Source organism: Pseudorca crassidens, chromosome 1 (genome assembly GCF_039906515.1).
Source record: "Pseudorca crassidens isolate mPseCra1 chromosome 1, mPseCra1.hap1, whole genome shotgun sequence".
In the NCBI taxonomy this organism is placed as follows: domain Eukaryota; kingdom Metazoa; phylum Chordata; class Mammalia; order Artiodactyla; family Delphinidae; genus Pseudorca; species Pseudorca crassidens.
In genome coordinates this window covers 116,079,514-116,105,271 of record NC_090296.1, presented here as the reverse complement: position 1 = coordinate 116,105,271, position 25,758 = coordinate 116,079,514, and the positions used below count along the sequence as shown (strand labels likewise).

At 36.2% G+C, this 25,758-nt stretch overlaps 1 protein-coding gene across 3 annotated transcripts in view; it reads right to left on the bottom strand.

Annotated features, from left to right (window-relative positions):
* PIAS1 (protein inhibitor of activated STAT 1) overlaps positions 1-25,758 on the bottom strand; it is a 121,674-nt gene that overhangs the window by 77,317 nt on the left and 18,599 nt on the right. For all 3 annotated transcript variants that reach the window (XM_067751799.1, XM_067751808.1, XM_067751803.1), the window contains exon 2: positions 17,360-17,804. In XM_067751799.1, the coding sequence (XP_067607900.1) occupies positions 17,360-17,804 (445 nt within the window). The remainder of the gene's footprint in view (positions 1-17,359; positions 17,805-25,758) is intronic.

The following is a 25,758-nucleotide window of genomic DNA, read 5'->3' as shown; positions in this document are numbered from 1 at the left end:
GGTTTATCATGAAATGCTAGGATTAAAATATGACAATTAATCAATGTAAAATACCACATTAAAAGAAGAGAAAAAACCAAAACACGTGACCATCTCATTTGATGCAGAAAATGCACCTGACAAAATTCAATACCCTTTCATGATAAAAATACTCAATAAACTGAAACTAGAAGGAAACTATCTCAACATAATTAAGACCATATACGAAAAACCCACAGCTAACATCATACTGAATGGTAAAAGATTGAAAGCTTTTCCTCTGAGATCAGGAACAAAGTAACTTTCTATTCAACACATCATACTATAAGTCCTAGCCAGAGCACTTAGGTAAGAAAAAGAAATAAAGCGAGGTAAAATTATCTCTGTTCACAGACGACATAACATATATGTAGAAAACCTTAAAGATTCCACAAAAAACTAGTAAACAAATTCAGGAATGCTGCAGAACACAAAATTAACACTCAAAAATCAGTTGCATTTCTATACACTAACAGTGACCAATCTGAAAAGGAAATTAAGAAAATAATCCGATTTTCTATTATAGCATCAAAAAGGATAAAATACTTAGGAATAAACTTAACCAAGGAGCAAATGACGTAACATGCTGAAAATTACAAAGCATTGCTGAAAGAAACTAACACAAATAAATGGAAACACATCCAGTGCTCATGGATGGGAAGACTTAATATTGTTAAAAAATGTCCATATTACCCAAAGTGATCTGCAGATTCAATATAAGCCATATCAAAATCCCAATAGCATTTTCTGCAGAAATCGAAAAAAATCATCTTAAAATTCATCTGGAACTGAAAGGGACTCCGAGCAGCCAAACAATCTTGGAAAAAAAGAAGTCAGAGGTCTCATATTTCCTGATATCAAAACACATAACAAAGCTATAGTAATCAAAAAAATAAGGTACAAACAAAAAACAATGTGGTACTGACATAAAGATACATAGATCAAGGGAACAGAAAAGAGCCCAGAAATAAACCATTGCACATAGGGTCAAATGATCTTTACAAGGGTACTAACACTACACAATGGGGAAAGAATAGTCTCTTCAACAAATTGTGTTAGAGAATCTGGATATCCACACACAAAATAACAAGGTTGGACCATTCCTTTACAGCATACATAAAAATTAACTCAAAATGAATTAAAGACCTGGAACTATAAGGCTTCTCGAAAAAAATATAGGGGAGACACTTCATGATACTGCATTTGGTAATGATTTCTTAGAGATGACACCAAAAGCACAGGCAACAAAAGCAAAAACAGACACTTGAGGCTACATCAAACTTAAAAACATATTCACATAATGGAAACAACAGAGTGAAAAGGCAATCTATGGAATGGCAGAAAATATTTAGAAATCATATCTGATCGGTGTCTTCTTTGTTTGTTTTAATTAATTTATTTTTGGCTGTGTTGGGTCTTCATTCCTGCACGCAGGCTTTCTCTAGTTGCGGTGAGTGGGGGCTACTCTTTGTTGCGGTGTGTGGGCTTCTCATTGAAGTGGCTTCTCTTGTTGTGAAGCACGGACTCTAGGCATGGGGGCTTCAGTAGTTGTGGCACGCAGGCTCAGTAGTTGTGGCACAGGGGCTTAGTTGCTCCACAGCATGTGGAATCTTCCCGGACCAGGGCTCGAACCCGTGTCCCCTGCATTGGCAGGCGGATTCTTTTTTTTTTTTTTTTTTTTTTTTTTTTGCGGTACGCGGGCCTCTCACTGCCGTGGCCTCTCCCGTTGCGGAGCGCAGGCTCAGCGGCCATGGCTCACGCGCCCAGCCGCTCCGCAGCATGTGGGATCCTCCCGGACCGGGGCACGAACCCGCGTCCCCTGCATCGGCAAGCAGACTCTCAACCACTGCGCCACCAGGGAAGCCCGGCAGGCGGATTCTTAACCACTGCGCCACCAGGGAAGTCCTGATCACGGTTTAATATTCAGAATAAATTAAAAATACCTACAACTCAACAACAGAAAAACAAATAACCCAATTAAAAAAATGGGCAAAGGACCTGAATAGAGATTTCTCCAAAGATATACAAATGGCCAACAAATACATGAATAGATGCTCAACATCATGAATCATCAGAGAAATGCAAATCAAAAGCACAAAAAGATATTACTTCATAACCATTAGGATACCCACCATAAAAAAAAACAAAAACAGAATATAAGGGTTGGAGAGAATGTGGAGAATCTGGAACCCGCTGTACACTGTTAGTGGGAATGTTAAATGGCATACCCATTATGGAAAACATCGCTGTATCACGTACGGTGGTTCCTCAAAAAATTAAAAATGGAACTACCATACGATCCAACACTCTCACTTTTGGACATAAATCTGAACGAACTGAAAACAGGATCTCAGCTATTTGCACAATCATGTTCATAGCAGCATTACTCACAACAATCGAGAGGTGGAAGCAACCTAAATGTCCATCCAGGTGAATGGTTAACCAAATGTAGTACATGCATAAAACAGAATATTAATTAGCCTTAAAAAGGAAGGAAATTCTGTCACACACTACAATACAGATGAAACTTAAGGGCACTGTGTTAAAGGAAATAAGTCAGTCACAAAAAGATAAGTACTGTATAATTCCACTTATATGAAGTACTTAAGTAGTTAAATTCTTAGAAATGAAAGTGCAGTGGTGGTCACCAGGGGCTGGGGGGAAGGAGAAATGGGGAGTTGTTTTTTGGGTATAGAGTTTCAGGTTTTTGTTTTTCGGTTTTTTTAACATCTTTATTGGAGTATAATTGCTTTACAATGGTGTGTTAGTTTCTGCTTTATAACAAAGTGAATCAGCCATACATATACATATATCCCCATATCTCCTTCCTCTTGCATCTCCCTCCCACCCTCCCTATCCCACCCCTCTAGGCGGTCACAAAGCACCGAGCTGATCTCCCTGTGCTATGCAGCTGCTTCCCACTAGCTATCTATTTTACATTTGGTAGTGTATATATGTCCATACCACTCTCTCACTTCGTCCCAGCTTACCCTTCCCCCTCCTTGTGTCCTCAAGCCCATTCTCTATGTCTGCGTCTTTGTTTTTTTCTTTGTTTTTTCGTTTTTGCTGTACGCGGGCCTCTCCCTGCTGTGGCCTCTCCCGTTGCGGAGCACAGGCTCCGCACGCGCAGGCCCAGCGGCCATGGCCCACGGGCCCAGCCACTCCGCGGCACGTGGGATCCTCCCGGACCGAGGCACAAACCCGCGTCCCCTGCATCGGCAGGTGTACTCCCAACCACTGCGCCACCAGGGAAGCCCTATGTCTGCGTCTTTAAGATAAAAAAGTTCTAGAGGTCTGTTGCACAATATTAATATACTTAACACTACTGAAATGTACACTTAAAAATGGTTAAAAGAGAAATATTTTTACCACAACTTAAAAAAACTTTTAAGGAAATCAGACATATCCCACTAAAAATAATTATATACCAACCTGCAAAAGAATGAAGTACTGATGCATGCTGTAACATGGGTGAACCTTAAAAACATTATGCAAGTGAAAGCCAGTCACAACAAGGCCATATATTATATGATTTCATTAATATGAAATAGCCAGAATAGGCAAATTCATAGAGACAGAAAGACAATTAATGGTTTTCAGGGGCTGGGAGGAGGGGCAAATGGGAGCGACTGCTAATCAGTATGGTGTTTCTTTTGGGGGTGATGAAATTTTTTTCATTAAATAGTAGTGATGGGTACACAACTCCATGAATATACTAAAAACCATTGAATTGTATGCTTTAACAGGGTGAAGCTGTTACTTGAAAAATCCGAACACCATAAAAGTAGTAACAGAGTTGACAGCTTTTTTCAACTTCTGTGTAATGAAAGATATTAGAAATTACATAATAAGATCTGTAACAGACCAAGATAAAATATTTACAACACATAATAGAGGGCTGGCTAATATGCAGTACATACAAAGTACAAACCAATAAAAAAAAAGCAATATAGAGACTAGAAAAATGAGCAAAGAATATAAACAAGCAATTCATGGATGACAAATGGTTAATAATCATTAAAATGTTTGGCTTCAGCAGTAAGCAAAAATATATAAATTAAAACAAGATGGTTTTCATTTTATCAGTTTATAAAAATTATTTAAAGTATTGATAAAACTGTGGATAATAGGCACTTTCATAACAATGTTGGTCGGAGTGCAAACTCTTTTGGGGGGCAGGGGATGAAATTTGATAGCAAATTAGAAGTATGCATACCCTTTGACCTAGCAAAATTATTTTTTTAAATTTTTAAAAAATAGTCACATAATTACAAAAATATATACTCATATATAAGGATGTTTGCTGGAAGAGGAGCAAAAAATAGAAACAACCCATACGTTCATGGAAAGGAGAAAACTTAAGTTTACGACTATACTATGATACATTCTGTAGGAGTTCAAAGAAATAACATGATCTACGTGAGAAAGTTTTTATAATGTACTATGATGTTAAATACAATTCAGAAGATCTGGAGTGTGGAAAATCTCTATTTTTTATAAGCACCCTCAGTAATTCTGACTCAATTACTCCACAAGACAAAAATGTTAAATTCACGCTCCCTGGTAAATATAATCTCTTTGATTTTTATCCTTAGGTTATACCTTTTAGTTTACTTTCCCTTGTGTTTTCTAAGGTGAACTATGTATGTTTGACTCCTCTACTAGATCATGAACTCCTTGAATAACCATGTCTTATTTTTTCTCAGAAACCAGAATGATACTTGGCACAAAAAGGAACTTAATAAATATTAAATGAATAAATTTTTTAAAAATCAAAAATATTATACTTTTGTATCTATGTTGTCTAAAACATTGGGAGGAATGGATGGAGAAGACTGTACTTTCATGACCCTGGGTATTTACATAAAAATGAAAACATGCTTTATTATGATCTTTGTTCTTTTGGAACGTTTTACAGTGGCTTGATCCATATGGAAAGGATAAAAATGAGCAAAAAAAAAGAACTAAAGAAAAAATAACCAATAAAATAATTCTCTGTAACTTCATTTTATATTTCTCTTTTATTTATGTAATTTTAGAAGAACTTTAAACTTTTTACTTATAATTTTTTCCCTATTGTTTTTGAGGAGTCTTAGAATCTTCATCTTATTTTTAAGGTCTCTTTATATCTTATAAAATACCATAAATTGGGCTTCCCTGGTGGCGCAGTATGAGAGTCCGCCTGCCGATGCAGGGGACACGGGTTCGTGCCCCGGTCCGGGAGGATTCCACACACCGTGGAGCAGCTAGGCCCGTGAGCCATGGCCACTGAGCCTGAGCGTCCGGAGCCTATGCTCCGCCAACGGGAGAGGGTCACAGCAGTGAGAGGCCCGCGTACCGCAAAAAAAAAAAAAAAAAAAATTTTCTTTAAGGCAAACAAGGTTTTGCTCCCCACAAATATCAGAAAATCAGGGAGATTTTGAGATTAACTACACATACTTGTCATTTCAACAGAATGAATTTAGCAAACACCTGAAATCTACACTGGGTTGAAAAAAACTTAATTCCTCTTAAAGATACTTAGGTATTGAGTTATGGAGGGTCTATAATTTTAACACCTTAAAAAAAAATTCTAGGACTTCACTGGTGGTGCAATGGTGCCTGCCAATGCAGGGGACACGGGTTCAAGCCCTGGTCCGGGAAGATCCCACATGCTGTGGAGCAACTAAGCCCATGCATCACAACTACTGAGCCTGCACTCTAGAGCCCGCAAGCCACAACTACTGAAGCCCGCGTGCCTAGAGCCATGCTCTGCAATAAGAGAAGTCGCCACAATGAGAAGCCCGCTCGCCGCAACTAGAGAAAGCCCACTCACTGCAACGAAGACCCAACGCAGCCAAACAATAAATAAATATATTTTTTAAAAAAATTCTAGTGACCGAGATCTACAGGTGCTAAATCAGAATTCCTCACATGTACTGTGAATTTCACACAGGTCCAAACTGATCTATTGAAATAAAACTCCATTTACAGTATATACTGGCAAAAATTAACATGTAAAATTAAAATGTCAAACCCTCTTTCAATGTATGTATGAAATACAAAAGACCTTCAGTAGTTCTCCATACAGTAAATTTCAACACAGTGATCCCACCTGTAGACCCAATGAATTCTACTGGAAAAAAAAAAAAAAAAGACTTCACTAAATAAAAATGAGAGCAAAAGATGTTATAAAATTGCAAAATTATTTTAAAGAACAATTTTTAAAATACTTTCATTTATTTTTAATATATTATGTTATACAGGAGCATTGGCTTTGGAAGCAAACTTACTTATTTTCAAATCCTGACACCTTCCCCGCATCTCTGTGAATTACCTTCTTCAGATCTCAGCTACTACCACTTTCGTAAAATTTAGGCTATTGGTCTAACCGTCCAAAGCTGTTTGGAGGCTTAAGTGAGATAACAGATATAGCTTAATGCTTATCAGAGTAGATAATAATTTTTAGTTGTGTATCTAATTTCTCTCCTCATGTATTAAAGACTTTATAATAATTTTAACTGATCCTTAAAATATTCTCTATAGTAAATATATCAGTTTAATTAAATGTTATTCTATAATTGGATATTTAAGTTATTTCTAAGTTTTATACTGGAAATAATGGTGCAATGAATATTCTTAGGCTTTGAGTTTCCAAAGGTGGAACTAATAGATCAAAAAGTATTTTTAAGCTCTTGCTGCATATTGCCAAAATGTACTCTCAAAGAGCTGTATTATAGTTTATGTTGCTACCAGTAATGAACATAACATTTTAACACATCTCACGGATACTGTATAGAAATTCACATATATTTTAATGTAAGCTATAGACAAGATTTAAAACCTCATTATTGACTTAACTTTGAATTTTGGTTAAGAACTAGTGAAGTTCAGTGTCTTTTCATGTTTCCTAGCTGCACTTCCCCTTTAATAATTTACATTTTCATACACTGTCTAATAGAGTCTTAGTATCCTACCCCATATTGATTTGTGAGTTCTTTCCTTCAGTCTTATATTTGATTCAAATACTTTTATTCGGTATTTACTTTGACACTTGGGTTTTAAAAAAAAAAACTGATGCATAGGGGTTTGACATTTTTATGTAATCAACTCCATCATTTCCTTCTGAGGTTTCTTAAATTGTATGTAAACATGAACTGCTAATTTTACATTTAAACTTTACATGGACAGGTGGCGAAAAGAAACACAAAATGCCACGAGTACTTATAGATAAGTGATTTTCCCCTCTAATTCATATCTTATGTAATAAAATAATTTTTAAATTAATAAAATTTAAGAGCAGAAATAAAATTTTCAAAACTACAGCACCAAAATAAACAACGAAACAGAATTCTAAAAACTGCAGAGAACATATAGAGGTGATAAATTGAATTTGTTTTGTTAAAATAATTCAGCCTTTTTATTTTTACCTACCTTAAAGTGATTTAATTCTAATAATACATTCAACATCCAGCTTCTTTTAAACTGCAAAATCCCCATCTTTGGCATATCTAAGGCTTATTTACATTTTAGTGTTAATAAGTTTAGCAAGAGTAGTGCCAAAAAACTAGAATGACTAATTGCCACTCAAAACCATTGGGGTCATCTGCAAGCACTGTCAATACTGAAATAGTAAGGCTCAAGAAACGGAATGGCGGTCCAGTGGTTACGACTCTGCAATTCTACTGCAGGGAGCATGGGTTCGATCCCTGGTCAGGAAACTAAGATCCCATATGCCACAAGGCAGCCACAAAAAAAAAAAAAAGAGAGAGAAAAAAGGGAATGGCTTAAAATTACCTTCCAATCACCCAGATATCTAACAACAAAACTTCTGTTTTAAAAAAAGCAAAGAAGGGGCTTCCCTGGTGGTGCAGTGGTTGAGAATCTGCCTGCCAGTGCAAGGGACACGGGTTCGAGCCCTGGTCTGGGAAGATCCCACATGCCGTGGAGCAACCAGGCCCGTGAGCCACAACTACTGAGCCTGCGCGTCTGGAGCCTGTGCTCCGCAACAAGAGAGGCCCGGGCACCGCGATGAAGAGTGGCACCCGCTCGCCGCAACTACAGAAAGCCCTCGCACAGAAATGAAGACCCAACACAGCCAAAAATAAATAAATAAATTTATTTATAAAAAAAAAGCAAAGAAACAGAATGCCAAAAATGGGTTCTCCCTTTGTTGTACCATCCTACCTGTACCACCATTACCACAACCAAGTCCTCCAGCTGGCTGGTCTGCAGCTTGTATGGTAACTCAACTTGTGCTGGGAAGACTGGACCAAAGTGGTGTAGGATGCATTGGCAAATTCTGAAATGCTACATTTCAAGCACTATATATACTACATGTTTGATCTTTAAATTTCATCCCAATAAAGTCTCATATGTTGGATTTCTCTGTAAAACTACATGCTTGCTTCTGAACCTAAATGGCTGGCTCATTAATCTCACAATTAAAATTTTTAATGTCATATTTACAATTATACACAAGGATTCTTTACTGATTCTGATCATCAAGATTCCTTCCCAACAACAACAAAGTCCATCATTCTAGTTCCCAAGATAACAATCAAGAACACAAAGATTCATTTATTAAAAACACAATAGATGGCTTCAGGCTTCTGGGCCACTTATACAAACGATAATAAAAATATTAAATTAAATTCACCAGATAAAAAGACAGATTATCTACAACGGGATGTAGATTTAGAAGTAAATTTTAGATTTTGTTTTGAAAGTCAGAAATCAGTGCTGCTCTCCAAAAAAAAATTGCAGAGGAAGGAGCACTTCCAAATTCATTCTATGAGGCCACCATCACCCTGATACCAAAATCAGACAAAGATACCACAAAAAAATAAAACTACAGGCCAGTATCACTGACGGACACAGATGGAAAGAGCCTCAACCAAATACTAGCAAACCGAATCCAGCAATACATTAAAAGGATTATACACCATGATCAAGTGGCATTTATCCCAGGGATGCAAGGATTTTTCAATATCTGCAAATCAATCAGTGTGATACACCACATTAACAAACTGAAGAATAAAAACCATATGATCATCTCAATAGACGCAGAAAAAGCTTTTGATAAAATTCAACATCCATTTATGATAAACACACTCCAGAAATTGGGCATAGAGGGAACATACCTCAACATACTAAAAGCCATATATGACAAACCCACAGCTAACATCATACTCAATGGGGAAAAGCTGAAAACATTTCCTCTAAGATCAGGAACAAGACAAGGATGTTCACTCTCACCACTTTTATTCAACATAATTTTGGAAGTCCTAGCCCAGCAATCAAAGAAAAAAAAGAAATAAAAAGAATTCAAAGTGGAAAAGAAGTAGTAAAACTGTCATTGTTTGCAGATGACATGATACTATACATAGAAAATCCTAAAGATGCTACCAGAAAACTACTAGAGCTCATCAATGAATCTGGTGAAGCTGCAGGCTACAAAATCAATACACAGAAATCTGTTGCATTTCTATACACTAACAACGAAAGGTCAGAAAGAGAAATTAAGGAAACAATCCCATTTACCATTGCATCAAAAGAATAAAATACCTAGTAATAAACCTACCTATGGAGGCAAAAGACCTGTACTCCGAAAACTATATAAGATGTTGATGAAAGACATCGAAAATGACACAAATGGAAAGATATACCATGTTCTTGGACTGGAAGAACCAATACTGTCAAAATGACTATTACTACCCAATGCAATCTACAGATTCAATGCAATTCCTATCAAATTACTAATTGCATTTTTCACATAACTAGAACAAAAAATTTTATAATTTGTATGGAAACACAAAAGACCCCGAATAGCAAAAGCCATCCTGAGAAATAAAAACGAAGCTGGATCAGGCTCCCTGACGTCACACTATACTACAAAGCTGCAGTAATCAAAACAGTATGGTACTGGCACAAAAACAGTAATACAGATCAATGGAACAGAACAGAAAGTCCAGAAATAAATCCACACACACAGTCAATTAATCCACAACAAAGGAGGCAAGAATATACAATGCAGAAAAGACAGCCTCTTCAATAAGTGGTACTGGAAACACTGGACAGCTACATGTAAAAGAATGAAATTACAATATTCTCTAACACCATACACAAAAATAAACTCAAAATGGATTAAAGACCTAAATGTAAGACCTGATACTATAAAACTCCTAGAGGAAAACATAGGCAGAACACTCTCTGACATAAATTACAGCAATATCTTTTTGGATCCGTCTCCTAGAGTAATGAAAATAAAAACAAAAATAAACAAATGGGACCTAATGAAACTTACCAGCTTTTGCACAGCAAAGGAAACCATAAACAAAACAAAAAGACAGGCTTCCCTGGTGGTGCAGTGGTTGAGAATCCGCCTGCCAATGCAGGGGACACGGGTTCGAGCCCTAGTCCGGGGGGATCCCACCTTTGTTGCCACGGAGCAACAAAGCCCATGCGTCACAACTACTGAGCCTGCACTCTAGAACCCGTGAGCCACAACTACTGAAGCCTGTGCACCTGGAGCCTGTGCTCCGCAACAAGAGAAGCCATCCCACTGAGAAGCCTGTGCACCACAACAAAGAGCAGCCCCTGCTCACCACAACTAGAGAGGCCCCACGTGCAGCAATGAAGACTCAACGCAGCCAAAAATAAAATAATTTTAAAAAGGCAATCTACAGAATGGGAGAAAATATTTGCAAACGATGCGACTGACAAGGGATTAATCTCCGAAATATACAAACAGCTCATACAGCTCAACAGCAAAAAAAAAACCAAACAACCCAATCAAAAAATGGGCAGAAGACCTAAAAAGACATTTCTCCAAAAAAGACAAACAGATGGCCAGGAGGCACATGAAAAGATGCTCAATATCGCTAATTATTAGAGAAATGCAAATCAAAACTACAATGAGGTATCACCTCACATTGGTCAGAATGGCCATCATCAAAAAATCTACAAATAATAAATGCTGGAGAGAGTGTGGAGAAAAAGGAAGCTTCCTTCACTGTTGGTGGGAATGTAAATTGATATAGCCGCTATGGAGAACAGCAAGGAGGTTCCTTAAAAAACTAATAATAGAGCTACCATATTATCCAGCAATCCCACTCCTGGGCATATATCTGGAGAAAACCATAATTCAAAAAGATAAATGCACCCCAATGTTCATTGCAGCACTGTTTACAATAGCCAAAAATGGCTAGCAACCTAACTGTCCATCAAGAGATGAATGGATAAAGAAGATGTGGTAAATATACACAATGGAGTATTACTCAGCCATAAAAGAGAATGAAATAATGCCATTTGCAACAACATGGATGGACCTAGAGATTATCACACTAAGTGAAGTAAGCCAGACAGAGGAAGACAAATATCATATGATACCACTTACATGAGGAATCTAAAAAAAAGGATACAAATGAACTTATCTACAAAACAGAAATGGACTCTCAAACATAGAAAACAAACTAATGGTTGCCAAGGGGAGGAGGGGAGAGGGATAAATTAGGAGTCTGGGATTAAAATATACACACTACTATACATAAAATAGATAACTAACAAGGACATACTGTATAGCGCAGGGAACTATACTCAGTATCTTGTAATAACATATAATTGAAGAGAATGTAAAAAAAGAATATATATTTATATATATGTGTGTATAACTACATCACTTTACTATGTACCTGAAACTAACACAACACCGTAAATCAACTATATTTCAATAAAAATTTTAAAAATAAAGATAAATAAAATAGCAATTTATAATACTTAATGGACACTAGTTTATGCTCATACTGTTGTATACAACAACAAATGTAATTAAAATGCACAAGCAATAAATTAGCCAAAGTTTAAAATAAATAAATAATCTCTACATCTCTTAAAAAAGAAAAGAAAAGAAAAGAAACCAGTGCTGCCAAATTAGGAAGAAAAGTTCCTAGGGAAGAAACCTGCCTACAGAAAAAAATAGTGCTTTTGATTTCCTAAAATTCAAGTGCAGAAGAGCACAGCTTGTGTTGAATTGTTAGAAGGCAAATCTTCTAAAAGCAGAGTAGAGTAAATCATAAAACCTCTGAATGCCCTTCCCAATACTTATCAGAGTCTGTGTCCTTGAATTTGCATCACCTGATCTTTAGGCACTGGCTATTAGGCATGTGGAGGAAGGCAAACTCAATTATAAAAAATGAGAAGAGAAGGAAACTGTGAAATCTAATCCAATGCCAGTCGAGCCCTTGGCAGAAAACACTGGTAACCAACGTTATTAAGATGTAGCAGAAACCTTACCCACACTGCACAAAACAAGATGGATCGTTTTAACTATTTAGGAGTGCTGAAGCATCTGCTGCCTTGTTTCCTAAGGCAAAAAACCAAGTGCATATATATAAAACATATATATTAATTCAAATCTTTTCTATAAATTATTCATACATCTTCCCAAGCCTAAAATAATTATAATTTTCTATATACAAATGTTCTACTTTAAAAAGGAAACAGACTGACCTAGCTTTCTAAAATACTGAAAATATAAACCCTATACACCTAGGATGTTGGACATCCCTAGGAAATACCAATACACCGTCCTACATCAAATTAAATTATAACTACTTGTAACAGAACTCAGGAAAATCAAATATGTAACCCAGAGAAGAGATATTGGTGGTGTTTAACGGAAAAGATTGTTTGACAAACATTAAAACTTAAATAGAAACCATCTTCCAAGACGTAAAAAAAGAGGAAGGGAGGGATAAATCGCGAGACTGGGATTGACATATATACATTACTATATATAAAATAGATAAGAACCTACTGTATAGCACAGGGAACTCTACTCAATACTCTGTAATGACCTATATGGGAAAAGGATCTAAAAAAGAGCGGGTATATGTATAACTGATTCACTTTGCTGTACAGCAGAAACACAACATTTTAAATCAACTATACTCCAATAAAAGTTAATTTTAAAAAAGACTTAAAAGAAAGAGAAAGACAAAAAATATAAGTGACTTGTTTCATGACAAACTGAAGAATGACATCCATGACCAATAAAATGTCACAGTGTTTCAGATTCTTCAGTATGTAGCATCCAAATACTTTGCAAAAAAACATTAAAACAGACTTTATTGTATTTAAATAAATTGGAGAGCTAATAATTGTTTACTGTGGTTACCACATAAGAGGTTCATAGCTCTGTATATTATGGGAATATACAGATGAACGCAGCAGAGCTGATTTTGAGGAACTAACAACAACAAAATGTTATTAAGAGCATGCAGGAAAGTGAAATTGATTTGGATGGGGGAAGAACAGACAGATATAAGGGGGGCATCTTAGAAAGATTAATGGAAAAGGTTTTTAAAAGCATTTGAAATGGGACTCATAGAACAAACAGGATTTTAATACTGACAGACAAAAATACACAGTAAATCAAGCATTTTACTTTACAACCACCTTTACTTCATCTCCCAATTAATGAAAAGAATTCCCTTTAATGTGTGTTCCAAAATGAATAAAGACCTTAAAATTACTTATTGTTAAAGAAATAATAACAAGATGATTATAAAAATGGATAAGAATTATCTAATAAAACAGGGGAATACCAAAACTATTGTTTTGATTTTAGTTAGAAACATTAACCACGCATACAAACATTCAGCTTACACTAGAACACCTTAAACTCTGTTTAAATCTACTGCTTACAGATAAAATGGAAGGGGAGAAAATGAAAAATTAAATTTAACCACCACATTCTGGACTCAAGTGATTAAGTGTGATGAACTAGCTAAGTACAGGTCCAAATTAAACTCTTAAGAGCTTGTAATGATTTTAAATGTATTCAATATGTATACTAAGAAAGAGAATGCTGAAAACCATTTAATTTTTCAGAGAATATTGTTTTCCTAAACTTAAAACAAATAATCTACTGGCGAAAGTAATCCCTTAGAAAACTGAATTCCATGATGCAGTAGTCATTTCATTTAACGAAGTACAGAGATAGTCTTTTAACAATGTTAAAAATCTTATAGATTCCTTTTTTCAATTTTTTTTTTTTTTTACTTAACAGGGCCTTAAAATATGTTCATCCTCAACTCTTGCAGATTACTCAGAATCTTTTTTCAAATTCTCTGAGTATTTCCATCCCCTGAATAGTTACTGAATCAATAAACTTCCACAAATTACTTTCTGGTGATCTTTTTATGCATAACCAAAATATTTGCTTTTATTTTAGTTCTATGATAACAATGAGAAATTAGAAATCTATTTACATACCACCAAGCAATTCCATACCACCTATTAATTTTGTGTTTATATCACAAACAATGGATTTATTCATGAAAACTGGTGTTCTATAAAGTTGCCACAAACAATGAGTTAGTGAATACTGAACCATTGCTCCTAGGAGAAATACAGGGTTAGGTTCCTGCAAGCCTCTGAGCACAACATTTTCATCAACTGATCAATACCTAACCTTGTTTTATGTGTGCTTCTGTTTAAAGACACCTTATTTGATATATATTGATGATTCATTCACACTAAGCTCATTGCCAACAGCACTGTAACTCAAGCCTGAACAAAACTGATCTAATACATGTATTTTCTCCATAATGCACATCACAGCCTTTGTGCATACAGGAACACTAGATAAAACTTAAGCACTATGCTTGGGGGCCATTTTAAACAATGCAATCACCAACAAAAAGCACAGAAATGCAAAAAATGTGGCATTAAGTAGAGTGCAAAGCAGACATTTGTTTACAATATGACAGCAGAAAACATGAAAGCAAGAACCACCTAGTTCAACCACAGGTGGGAAAGCACACATGAGCCAACTCAAATTCTTTGCAGCTCTGTGCATGTCTATAAATGGCTGTGAAACTGTTGTGAGTAGTGATTTTGAATTTACTGAGATAGCAGGCATTCATCCACTAGCATGTGCAAATAATGAGGCTTGACAATACAAAGAAAGTCCAATTAAATAAATCTTACGGGAAATATTTTAGTACTTCAACCCATCAATTTTGTAAATGCAAGGGTTTACTTAATGGTTATCAAGAATGGGCAAAACTTTTATGACATTGCTCTTAAACTACTACACAAAAATACCCCATTGAAGCATTCTATAAATTTTCAGATGAAGAGTAAAGACAGAAAAATTATTTAAAATTTACTGACTATTCTTTAAAAACAGTCAGTAGGGAGAAAATACTATAGAAAGATAGCAAAAACTATCTGCAGCTTTAACAACACAATTTCTTATGAACTACCTGCCTCTCGTATCTTTTTAGGGAAAACCCAGATGTTTGCCCACTATTATTACACACTAAAAAGTTCATAAGGATAAAGTACCCTGAAGTATTAAAACAATAAGATATAAATTATGATATATTAAGTTAAACTGCAAAGGCATAAAAAGACAGTGTAGACAATTAGAAATGAACACATAACATATATATTTAAGCAAAGTACCTCAGTAAAATAAAAATAATTTTAAATGCTCAATTTTTATTAATATTTAAAATATTATCCAATATAACCAGAATGTATGTCCAGTTTGCATTTCTACTTTTCATATCAAAATTTAGATACGTATGTAAACATCACCTATTCACACTGGTACTTGAAATTTATATTAGTGAAACTGAAAACAAGAAGATATGTTAATTACTAAGACCCAAAGAAAATCTGAGAGCTGGGAATCAAATCAAATAAAAGCCACCAACATTTTTTTCCTTTCAAATTTCAGATGATGTTCACTATAGCATGTGTTTGGCAGCCAAAAACTAGAAAATACGTCTTTTAATAGGGGACTTATTTAGAACATAAAATAATACACAGTCTTTAATAAGAAATGAGCTTATATATACACACACATGCTCACACATGTACACATAGACACTATATATACGTGTGTGTATATATAGCCTTCAATTAAAATTGGGAAAGACAGACAAGAAGAAATGTCTATATTAGTAAGGCAAAAGAGGGGTAGGGGCAAGTCACAGAACACTATGTATTGATACAATATAATTCCTTCTTAAAAACAAGAAACATAACTTGCTTATATATGCATATATACTGAACTGCTAACAAGAAGGGACTCTGGCACTTTCGTTTTTTATAATGAGCATGTATAAGTTTTAAAAGCTTACAGTAGGTTCTCAGCAAGTGTTAAGTTTTCTTATTAATGGCTATTTAAAAAATAAAGTCATGTGAAAAAATTCATGTTGTTTGAAAATGACTCCTATAATCTTAATTTATTGTTATTCTGCTAAAAATAATTTAAAACAAACATTTCCCAGTTCAAAGAATTTCTGTAAATGTTCTCAAAATTCAACACTCACCAATCCCCCAAACTGAAATGTTTACTGATTTGTAACAGGGGTTGGCAAACTTTTTCTGTAAAAGCCAGACAGTAAATATTTTAGGTTTTGCAGACATACATGGTCTCTGTTGCATATTCTTCTCTCTGTTTTTGTTTTATTTTACAACTCTTTAGGAATATTAAAAAAAAAAAAAAAAATCTTAGCTCAGATCCACCAAAACAGGCTGCAGGCTGGATTTCCCTTGCCAGCCGTAGTTTGCCAACCACTGATTTATAACAACAAACCAGCATCTGGAAGTCTGATATTTTAAATATATTATACCAAAGGTAGCAGAGATCCCAACAGGGTCAATTTTCTTCTACCTTAAATAAAGTAAGGTAGCATTATAGCAATTAAAATTTCAAGTTGATTAATACATCGAATTCTATTAATAGGCTAGGCACTTATCAAATGATGGGAAAACATAGTACATGAAATTTCAAGTGTTTATTAGTATTATATAATCATGTGTGCACCTGCAAGGTACACATATCCACTTGAAAAAGTCAACTGGAATTAAAATACTACACATCAAAGCTCAACTCTCCTTTTATAAAAATTTAAACCATTTACTCATTTAAATAATCAAAAATAGTCATTTGTTTTAGATGTCATCAACTCTTGAAAATTAAAAACTGAATTCAGAGACTGATTTTAATTACTGGGTTTTAATTTTAATTTTGTAAGGGTTATTATAAAATAGTAATCAACAATCTAAAATATTACACTTTAAAAACGTTTATATTCTTGGAAAGTTTTTAACATTTTCTGTGTCAGCAACCATCACGGAAGACTTGAATATGCTTTTTTTCTGTCTAAAAGACAGCTTTTATATATTTGATTTGTCTAAAATTGAAAGATCCTTTTTACCATCTGGATCCTACCACCAAATATAAATTTTATTATGAATAATAATCTGGGTCAAATTCAAACTCAAAAATGAAAATGTATCCTCCAAAAGCAACCAAATAATCATTACAGAATAATCTTACCTAGACTGGTGGGTTTTATCAGTTCATCCAGTAAATCATAAAATGGTAACTTTTGAAGTTTTATATCCGGATGGACTGGGTGAAGAGCTGATGTAAGATGTGGGAGTTCCAGTTCATGTTTAGGTCCCAGAAGAGAAACAGGGAGTAACGGTGATGATGCAGGGTGACCATCATAAGTGAGTTGTGGAATGGTAGATGGAGACAAAGTTGCTGGCATAGGACTTGAATGTACGCTGGAGATGGACAAGTCCGCAGGCGTCATGATTTTCTGGGGGAACCTCCGCCTATAGAGTTCTTTAATTTTCATTTGTACAGCAGGACTGCAGCCAGCCTTTAGCAAATGCAGGGCTTTTGTGAGAAGTTCGTGTTTGCGTCCGTGCTTGTTTCTCCCAGCGTAGCCCAACAGTACTTGGAGTTCAGAAACTCTAAGGCTCATAACCATTTGCTTAGAGACAAAACAAAATGTAAAACATTAGTATTCCAATAATATGTTACAACATTAAACGATACTTTATTATAACACTTTATCCTTATGCTTTGTTTACAAAGGCCAGTTCATTTACAGTCAATTCCAGTTATTTCAAACTTAAAATCTAATCATTTGATATAACCAAAGAAATTTAAAATTAATATTCATAAATTCACTAACTTCTACCTAGGGTTATGAAAGATGTAAAATAAGTATACATCAGGTAGAACCACATCTCACCTTATTCCATTGTTATAGTGAAATTTTCAGGTATTTATCAAGCACTTACTAAGTCTCCAGGAGAGTACTGAGTGCTGTGTGGACGGCAAAAGGTAATGAGCCCTCAAGAACATTTGTTTTCTTAGGGGAAAATCATATAAGTATATGTGAAACATATAAACAGTCCACCTCAAGCACCAGATGTAGGCAGGATACAAATAACATTATGTTACATTCTATACTGACTTTGGGATTTGGATTTATAGGGCTTAAACTATACCTTTTTTGACCTATTATATACCAGATACATTTGATATTTTCATATGGGTTTTCATTAAATCTTTACAACTCCACAAGGTGTTACCCTTCCTGCTTTACATGTGAAGAAACTAGTTAGGAAAGGTTAAACAACTTACCTAAGGCCACATAGCTACTAAGTATCAATGAGGATTCAAACCCAGTTATGTATAATTCTAAAGTCCATGCATGATCTTTCCACTAAACCATTAGGAAAAGGATGACACTGGAAACATATTATTGACACTCTATTGGCAAAGCCAGGCTAAAAAGTCCAGGAATTGCGAATTTCCTGGCAGCCCAATGGTTCGGACTCTGTGCTTTCACTGCCAAGGGCCTGGGCTCGATCCCTCATCGGGGAACTAAGATCCCACAAGCCACGCGGCAAAAAAGTCCAGGAATTCAATCCACATGCCATAATGCATAAGGCTGAAGTAAAGAAATCTATTTAACTTTAACTCTGCGTTCCCAAACTTATTTCTCCTTTCTCCCCAACTACTAAGAGACTACCAACAGGAAATACCCGCACCAATTCTCCTATTTTAAAGTTGAGGAAAATGAAATCCAAAGGGAAGACAAGATCATACAGCTATTAACAGAAGAATCCTGACTTTACTACCACTGACAGAGAGGTGTCAGGATGAAAGACACATGTAAGGTTACCATTTACTCTCTATTTGCACAACTATTTTATCCCCTCACCTCATCCCAAATACCACAAAAGCTAAGCTGCCTTCCCTAATTTACCACCACTCCCTGGGATAATATCCATCTCAAGCCAATCATCTAGAAGTTATTTGCAGATTACAAAACAATTAAGAAAAATAAAATAGTGAGAAAAACAAGTGTATAAAGAGCTTTATATGCAATATAGCGGGTTAACCAAAGAAATATGAGCCCTTCCCCTACCTTCCCTGGCCTGGAGAATGCTTTGTTTCCTCAAAGCCCAGATTTTGTCAGCCTTGCCCTTTAGGCCTGGCAGAACTAAATGACTCTCTTTTCACTACTCTTACTGGCCATTTTTCATATCTTTATTTTAGCACTTATCTTGCTGTATTATAATTTTCTTTTTTTACAAATGATTCAATGACCAGACTGAGGTCCTCTATGGCAACAGTCCCCAACCTTTCTGACACCAGGGACTGGTTTCGTGGAAGACAATTTTTCCATGGACCAGGGAGGCGGGGGATGATGGTTTCAGGATGATTCAAGTGCATTGATTTATTATGGTCTCTGTGGAGTCAAACCTGTCTGCTCATGATAATCTGTATTTGCAGCCGCTCCCCAGCACTAGCCTCACCGCCTCAGCTCCACCTCAGATCATCGGGCATTAGAGTCTCATAAGGAGCACGTGACCTAGATCCCTCACATGCGCAGTTCACAGTAGGGTTCGCGCTCCTATGAGAATCTAATGCCAGGATAACAATTTCTCCTTACTATCCAAACTGTCCTAAGAGTACAAAATAGTTTTAAAGATTTTTTTTTACTTATTTTAAAAGGAACAGAGATTGCAACAGAAAAGCACTGTATTAATAAGTTTCTGCTCTTAAAGAAATAACATGAATTATGCTTCAAAGATTATGCGTTAAAACTAAACTTAAGTTGGCATTGGTCAAATGTATTTTGTTTTACAGAGAAAACACGATAAATTTTTAGAAAGAGAAGAATGTCTTTCCATTTCAATTCAGCTCCATTCTCTTAAGTCAAAAACAAAAACGGAAACTCAGCGGTTACCATCAACTTATGACAGCTTTTGTCCTAACTCTATGTGTATAATAAGGATTTAAATGCAGCACAGATGTATTATTGTTCTATTTCTATGGAAGAATACATTGACAACTCGCATAAAATAAAATCTCTTGCTTGATGATCAAAAGAAAAAAGTTAATGACATAGGCATAATTTTTGTTTTCATTTTCACAGGATGCATAATTAATCATCACAATTATAAGGTAGGTATTGTCCTCAATTTACAGATGGGAAAACTGAGGCCTAGGAAGGTTAAGAAATTTGTTGAATGTTACAAAACTAGTTCACTCCAAATGTTGTACCTTTACACTATGTTAGTGTCTTTTAGCAAAAACAAACCACATGCCTTTTAATTAGGAAAGAGAAAAACTTCTAAAAGATCAATTTATTTAATATTTAATCTCAACTTCAAGCTTCAACATTTTAGCTTAAAATTGGTGGTTAAGATAAAAGAAAACATCTGGATTCAAATTAACCATTGCACCTTGTAATCAGGTACAGTGAAAGCTGAGGTGCTATCTATTGCGATTATTGGAGCAGCTGCTGCATAATCTTAAGGACTGTAATAAGCATGCACTATTTAAAAAACCAAATAAAAGAGGGCAGGAAACGCAACCATCTGAAGTATCTCTCAACCAAAAAGCTTCAAAGAAGCATGGAGCAATCAATTCACAATGTAAAGTGTTGACAACACAGAGGAAAACTAAACACTTAAATGTGAAATGTTGAAATGCAATGTATTTTAATCTTTCGTGTGTTTAAAATCTCCATTTGTTAGCACTACAACAAAATGAATATTTATAACTAAGGATAACATCAACCACTGCTATTACTAGAAATCATTGCCTCCTTGGATAGCATTCTGCTGACTCTACAACCCCAAATGATAGAATGCCTGAGAAATGTGTATATTCTGTACAGAAAGCATTCTGTGAGGGTCAACTTTTTTAAATGAATCTTTTCAATCAGAAAGACCTGTACACCGTTTTAAAAGTCGAACAGTTTTACAAGAAAAACAGATGTCACTTGCCCTGTCCTCATTTTTCACATCCCTAAGGCAACTACCTTCAAGTCTTTTTAGCTATTTCTTCAGGCGTTTTTTTCACTATTTCTACTATATAGTAGGTCTATTAGTTATTTAAAATATTTTCCCTTCAGGAAAAAAATTGACTTCCTATTAAAAGGTAATGATTTAGATCTGTTACAACTTCCCATCATCATTTTTGGTTGAATCAACTGTTAGAGTTTATAATATTACTATGGCTGTAAATAATATTCACAGACGAGCCAAAAGTACATCATTATTACTGTTTTTTTGTATGACCTTGTTTTCCTTCTAGTTAATAACTGCACCATTTTTGCATTTGCTTAATTTTCTGTGTAACTACGGTTAATTCATCTTTAAATTGCTAGTGTTAACTTTCCTCTCAACATATTCAAATATATCAGGTAAATCTGTTTTAATTTCTTTTTTTTTTTTAATTTTATTTTTGGCTGCGTTGGGTCTTCGTTGCTGCGCATGGCCTTTCTCTAGTTGCGGCTAGCAGGGGCTACTCTTGGTTGCAGTGCGCGGACTTCTTATTGTGGTGGCTTCTCTTGCTGAGGAGCATGGGCTCTAGGCGCATGGGCTTCAGTAGTTGTGGCACACGGGCTCAGTAGTTGTGGCTCGTGGGCTCTAGATCACAGGCTCAGTAGTTGTGGCACATGGGCTTAGTTGTTCCGCGGCATGTCAGATCTTTCCGGACCAGGATCGAACCCATGTCCCCTGCATTGGCAGGCAGATTCCTAACCACTGCGCCACCAGGGAAGTCCTTTAATTTCTTTCTTAAAAATATACTTCATACAATCCTCCATCAAGTTCCAATTTAGACTGCTTGTTCTCTAGGCCTGGTACAAAACTATGGTCATGGAATTTCCCTTTAACTTATCCTGGGAATTCCCTTATCACTCTTCGTGTTGGACCCCCTGTTTCCTTGATCTCACTTCTTTTCTTGATTTTCTCTTTTTAGTGGGGTATTTCCTCCAGTAGCTTCCTGAGAAGGAGGCATGGGAAGTACACTTTTTAAAAAATCCCTTGCATTGTCTAAAAATATCTTCATTTACTCATACTTAGTAACTGAGTTTGGCTCAGTATAGAATTCCAGGCAGGAAAGTATGTTCCATCAGAATTTTGAAGGCCTTTCCTCATCATCTTCTCTTAAGAAGCCTGGCACCATTCTGATCTGCAGTCTTTCACAGTCACCTATATATCCTCCTCAGGAAGCTTCCAGATGCTTCTCATTATGTGTTCTGAAATTTTACAATATTGTATCTTGGAGTAGGTTTTTTTTTTTCTTAATTGTATGAACTGATAATTGCTAAGTCTTTTACATTTATAGATGTATGTCCTTCAGTTCTGGGAAGTTTTCTTTTTCTTTTTAAATAAATTTATTTTTGGCTGTGTTGGGTCTTCCTTGCTGCATGCAGGCTTTCTCTAGTTGTGGCAAGCAGGGGCTACTCTTCATTGTGGTGTGTGGGCTTCTCACTGCTGTGGCTTCTCTTGTTGCAGAGCACGGGCTCTAGGCACGTGGGCTTCAGTAGTTGTGGCACATGGGCTCAGTAGTTGTGGCTCGCGGGCTCTAGAGCACAGTCTCAGTAGTTGTGGCACACGGGCTTAGCTGCTCTGCGGCATGTGGGATCTTCCCGGACAAGGGATCGAACCCGTGTCCCCTGCATTGGCAGGTGGATTCTTAACCACTGTGCCACCAGGGAAGTCCCTGGGAAGTTTTCTTGCAGTAATCTTCCTTTGATTTTTCTCTGTTCTTTTTCTTGTATACCTATTATTTAGATATGGGCCTTGCTAGACTGTCTAATTCTCTTTTGATCTGTTTTCTTTTTCCTCTTGCATTTACATCTCTTGTCTTTAGCTCTATTTTCTGGGAGATTTCCTCAACTTCATCTTCTAACTCTTCTATTAAAATTTCAATTCCCATGAGCTCTTTTCTGTTTGCTGCATTTTTCTTTCTCTTTTTTTTCCCCTCTACATCTTGTTCTTATTTTACATGAATGTAGTATCTTCTCTCTTTTTAAAAAATTTTATTTTTTACTACAGCATCTTTTCTCTTGAGAATATAAATAAATAGGGTGTTTGACGTTGTTATTTTCTTCACCTGCCTGCACTGTCTCTGTAATCTGAGTTCTTTCTTGCTATTTTCTCTGGTCTCTGCCTTTCATGCTTGACGTTTTCCTCAAGTAAGGGAACCTTTGGCTGTACATTTATATCTAAGAGTAAGACACGAAAAAGATGATCAGATGAACTGTGTGAGTGAGCAGACCGAGTACTGCACTCTAGGATGATAAGGCAGGAACTTGGCTATCATGAGGATTCCATTTTTTCCTTTTATCTGATCTCTTTTGACACAGAGGAATCCTCCAACCTCCTGCTTTGGCAGTATAAGGTTGGCTTCCAGTGTTCTCAGGGCAGAGTAGGGGAATGCGGAGGGAGGAGGGGAAGGTCCTCACCATTCTATAAGAACACATTTCAACTTAATCTCCTTCTCAGATATGTAACATTTTACACACACACGCACACACACAGTTCGGTGTGCGTGCCTGTATAAGAACACCATTCCAACTACAGAGGTAGGGACCATATTCTGAGAAAAAGAAATACAACAGTCAAGCAATATCAACAAGTACTGTAGACAAAGAGATATCTGAGATTAAATAAAAAGTGCCAGGGCTTCCCTGGTGGCGCAGTGGTTGAGAGTCCGCCTGCCGATGCAGGGGACACGGGTTCGTGCCCCGGTCTGGGAAGATCCCACATGCCGCGGAGCGGCTGGGCCCGTGAGCCATGGCCGCCGAGCCTGCGTGTCCGAAGCCTCTGCTCCGCAACGGGAGAGGCCACAACAGTGAGAGGCCCACGTACCGCCAAAAAAAAAAAAAAGTGTCTCATTAGCTATGACCCTACATTATTAAAGGTCATACCTAAATTGTGAATAAGAATTAGGTACTTCTTGTTGAACCACCTAATTACTCTCATTCACACATCCCACTGCAGTATTTTAGACGATGAATCATAAAGCAGACTCTATATTATGAATCTTTATCTGGTATCAATTTGTAAACAACTGTAAACCAAAATGAATTCTAAAGACAGTCAAAATAGGCACTTAACAATGTCATAATATTTCATTTATACTTTTACTTTCTACCCACAAAAGCAATCATCAAAAATACTCTAACTGCATAAAGATTGTACAGGGGGCTTCCCTGGTGGCGCAGTGGTTGAGAGTCCGCCTGCCAATGCAGGGGACACGGGTTCGTGCCCCGGTCCGGTCCGGGAGGATCCCACATGCCGCACAGCGGCTGGGCCCGTGGGCCATGGCCGCTGACCCTGCGCGTCCGGAGCCTGTGCTCCGCGGCGGGGGAGGCCACAACAGTGAGGGGCCCGTGTACCGCAAAAAAAAAACGATTGTACAGTACTACAAAAATATTTTATCCATTATTTTCAAAGTCAGATTCTTCATTCAATGGAACTGACTTTAGGATCATTTCTAATCCTCTCCACTTGAAATAGTTAATAAACAGCTGTTAGATTAGCAATTTGTCAACAATGTCCAGTTCAACCAGAAAACCTAGTTAGACAGTTTCTACTAAAGCAGCAAGTCAGGCTGGTTACATACTTCTCCATAATCTTGTTCCACCTGATTTCTCATCTTTTATTTATTTCTCAATATAAGATGACTGAAAAATGACCTGTAGTGCCTAATCCTCTAGCTGATTATCTTTCTCCCCTTCTGGTATCTTCCATCACATGGGATTCATTTAGCTCCCACATAATGACAAAACATGAATATTCCATTCTCCTTCAAGCAAAGTATAAACCTACCACTCTGTTGAAATGGCATACCATGGCTTTGATTTTTGATAGATAATTTAAATATTATCCCCATTTATGTACTACCACATTTCATGAAACCCATGGATATGTCCTTCAAAAGCTCCTTCTAGATGATAACTCAAATACTAAAAATAACAAACCGAAATCAAAACAGTTTAAAATTTGGATTAAATATTTTTTACAATAAAAAAAGTTTAGCTTAATTTAAAAAGAGTTTAAAAGGAGTTTAAAATTCTAACACATTGCCAAACTTCTTATGCAGAGGTAGGACAAATATAACTTTAAGTAAAAAGCTGCTCTGCACACAGATGTTCAATAAATGCTTTTTGGATCCATGAATGAGCCGTAAATGAGTTATAGAAAGGGAATATAGGAACAAACAATGAACACACAGAGATAAGCTATTCTTCAGAGACAGAGACTCATAATCACATTAATTCAATTCTCAAATGTGTTAGGTACAAATACAACATAATATGGTACTAGTATATATAGAATTTGGATTCTAATACTAACTCGGCCACTAATTTACTGAATCACAATCTTTCAGGGTCTATTTTCTCTCTTTAAAAAATGACAGATTGACTAGAGCTTCTCAAAGATTCCTCAGTTTCAAAATTCTATAATGTTATAACTATTAAGTGAAATCTTTCTTTTCATTCTACTCTTTCACAGGATAAAGAAATACAAACAATCTGTATGGTCAGTGAAATCTCTCAATGAGCAATGTTCTCAGTCAAAAATATAAGTGTCGGGCTTCGCTGGTGGCGCAGTGGTTGAGAA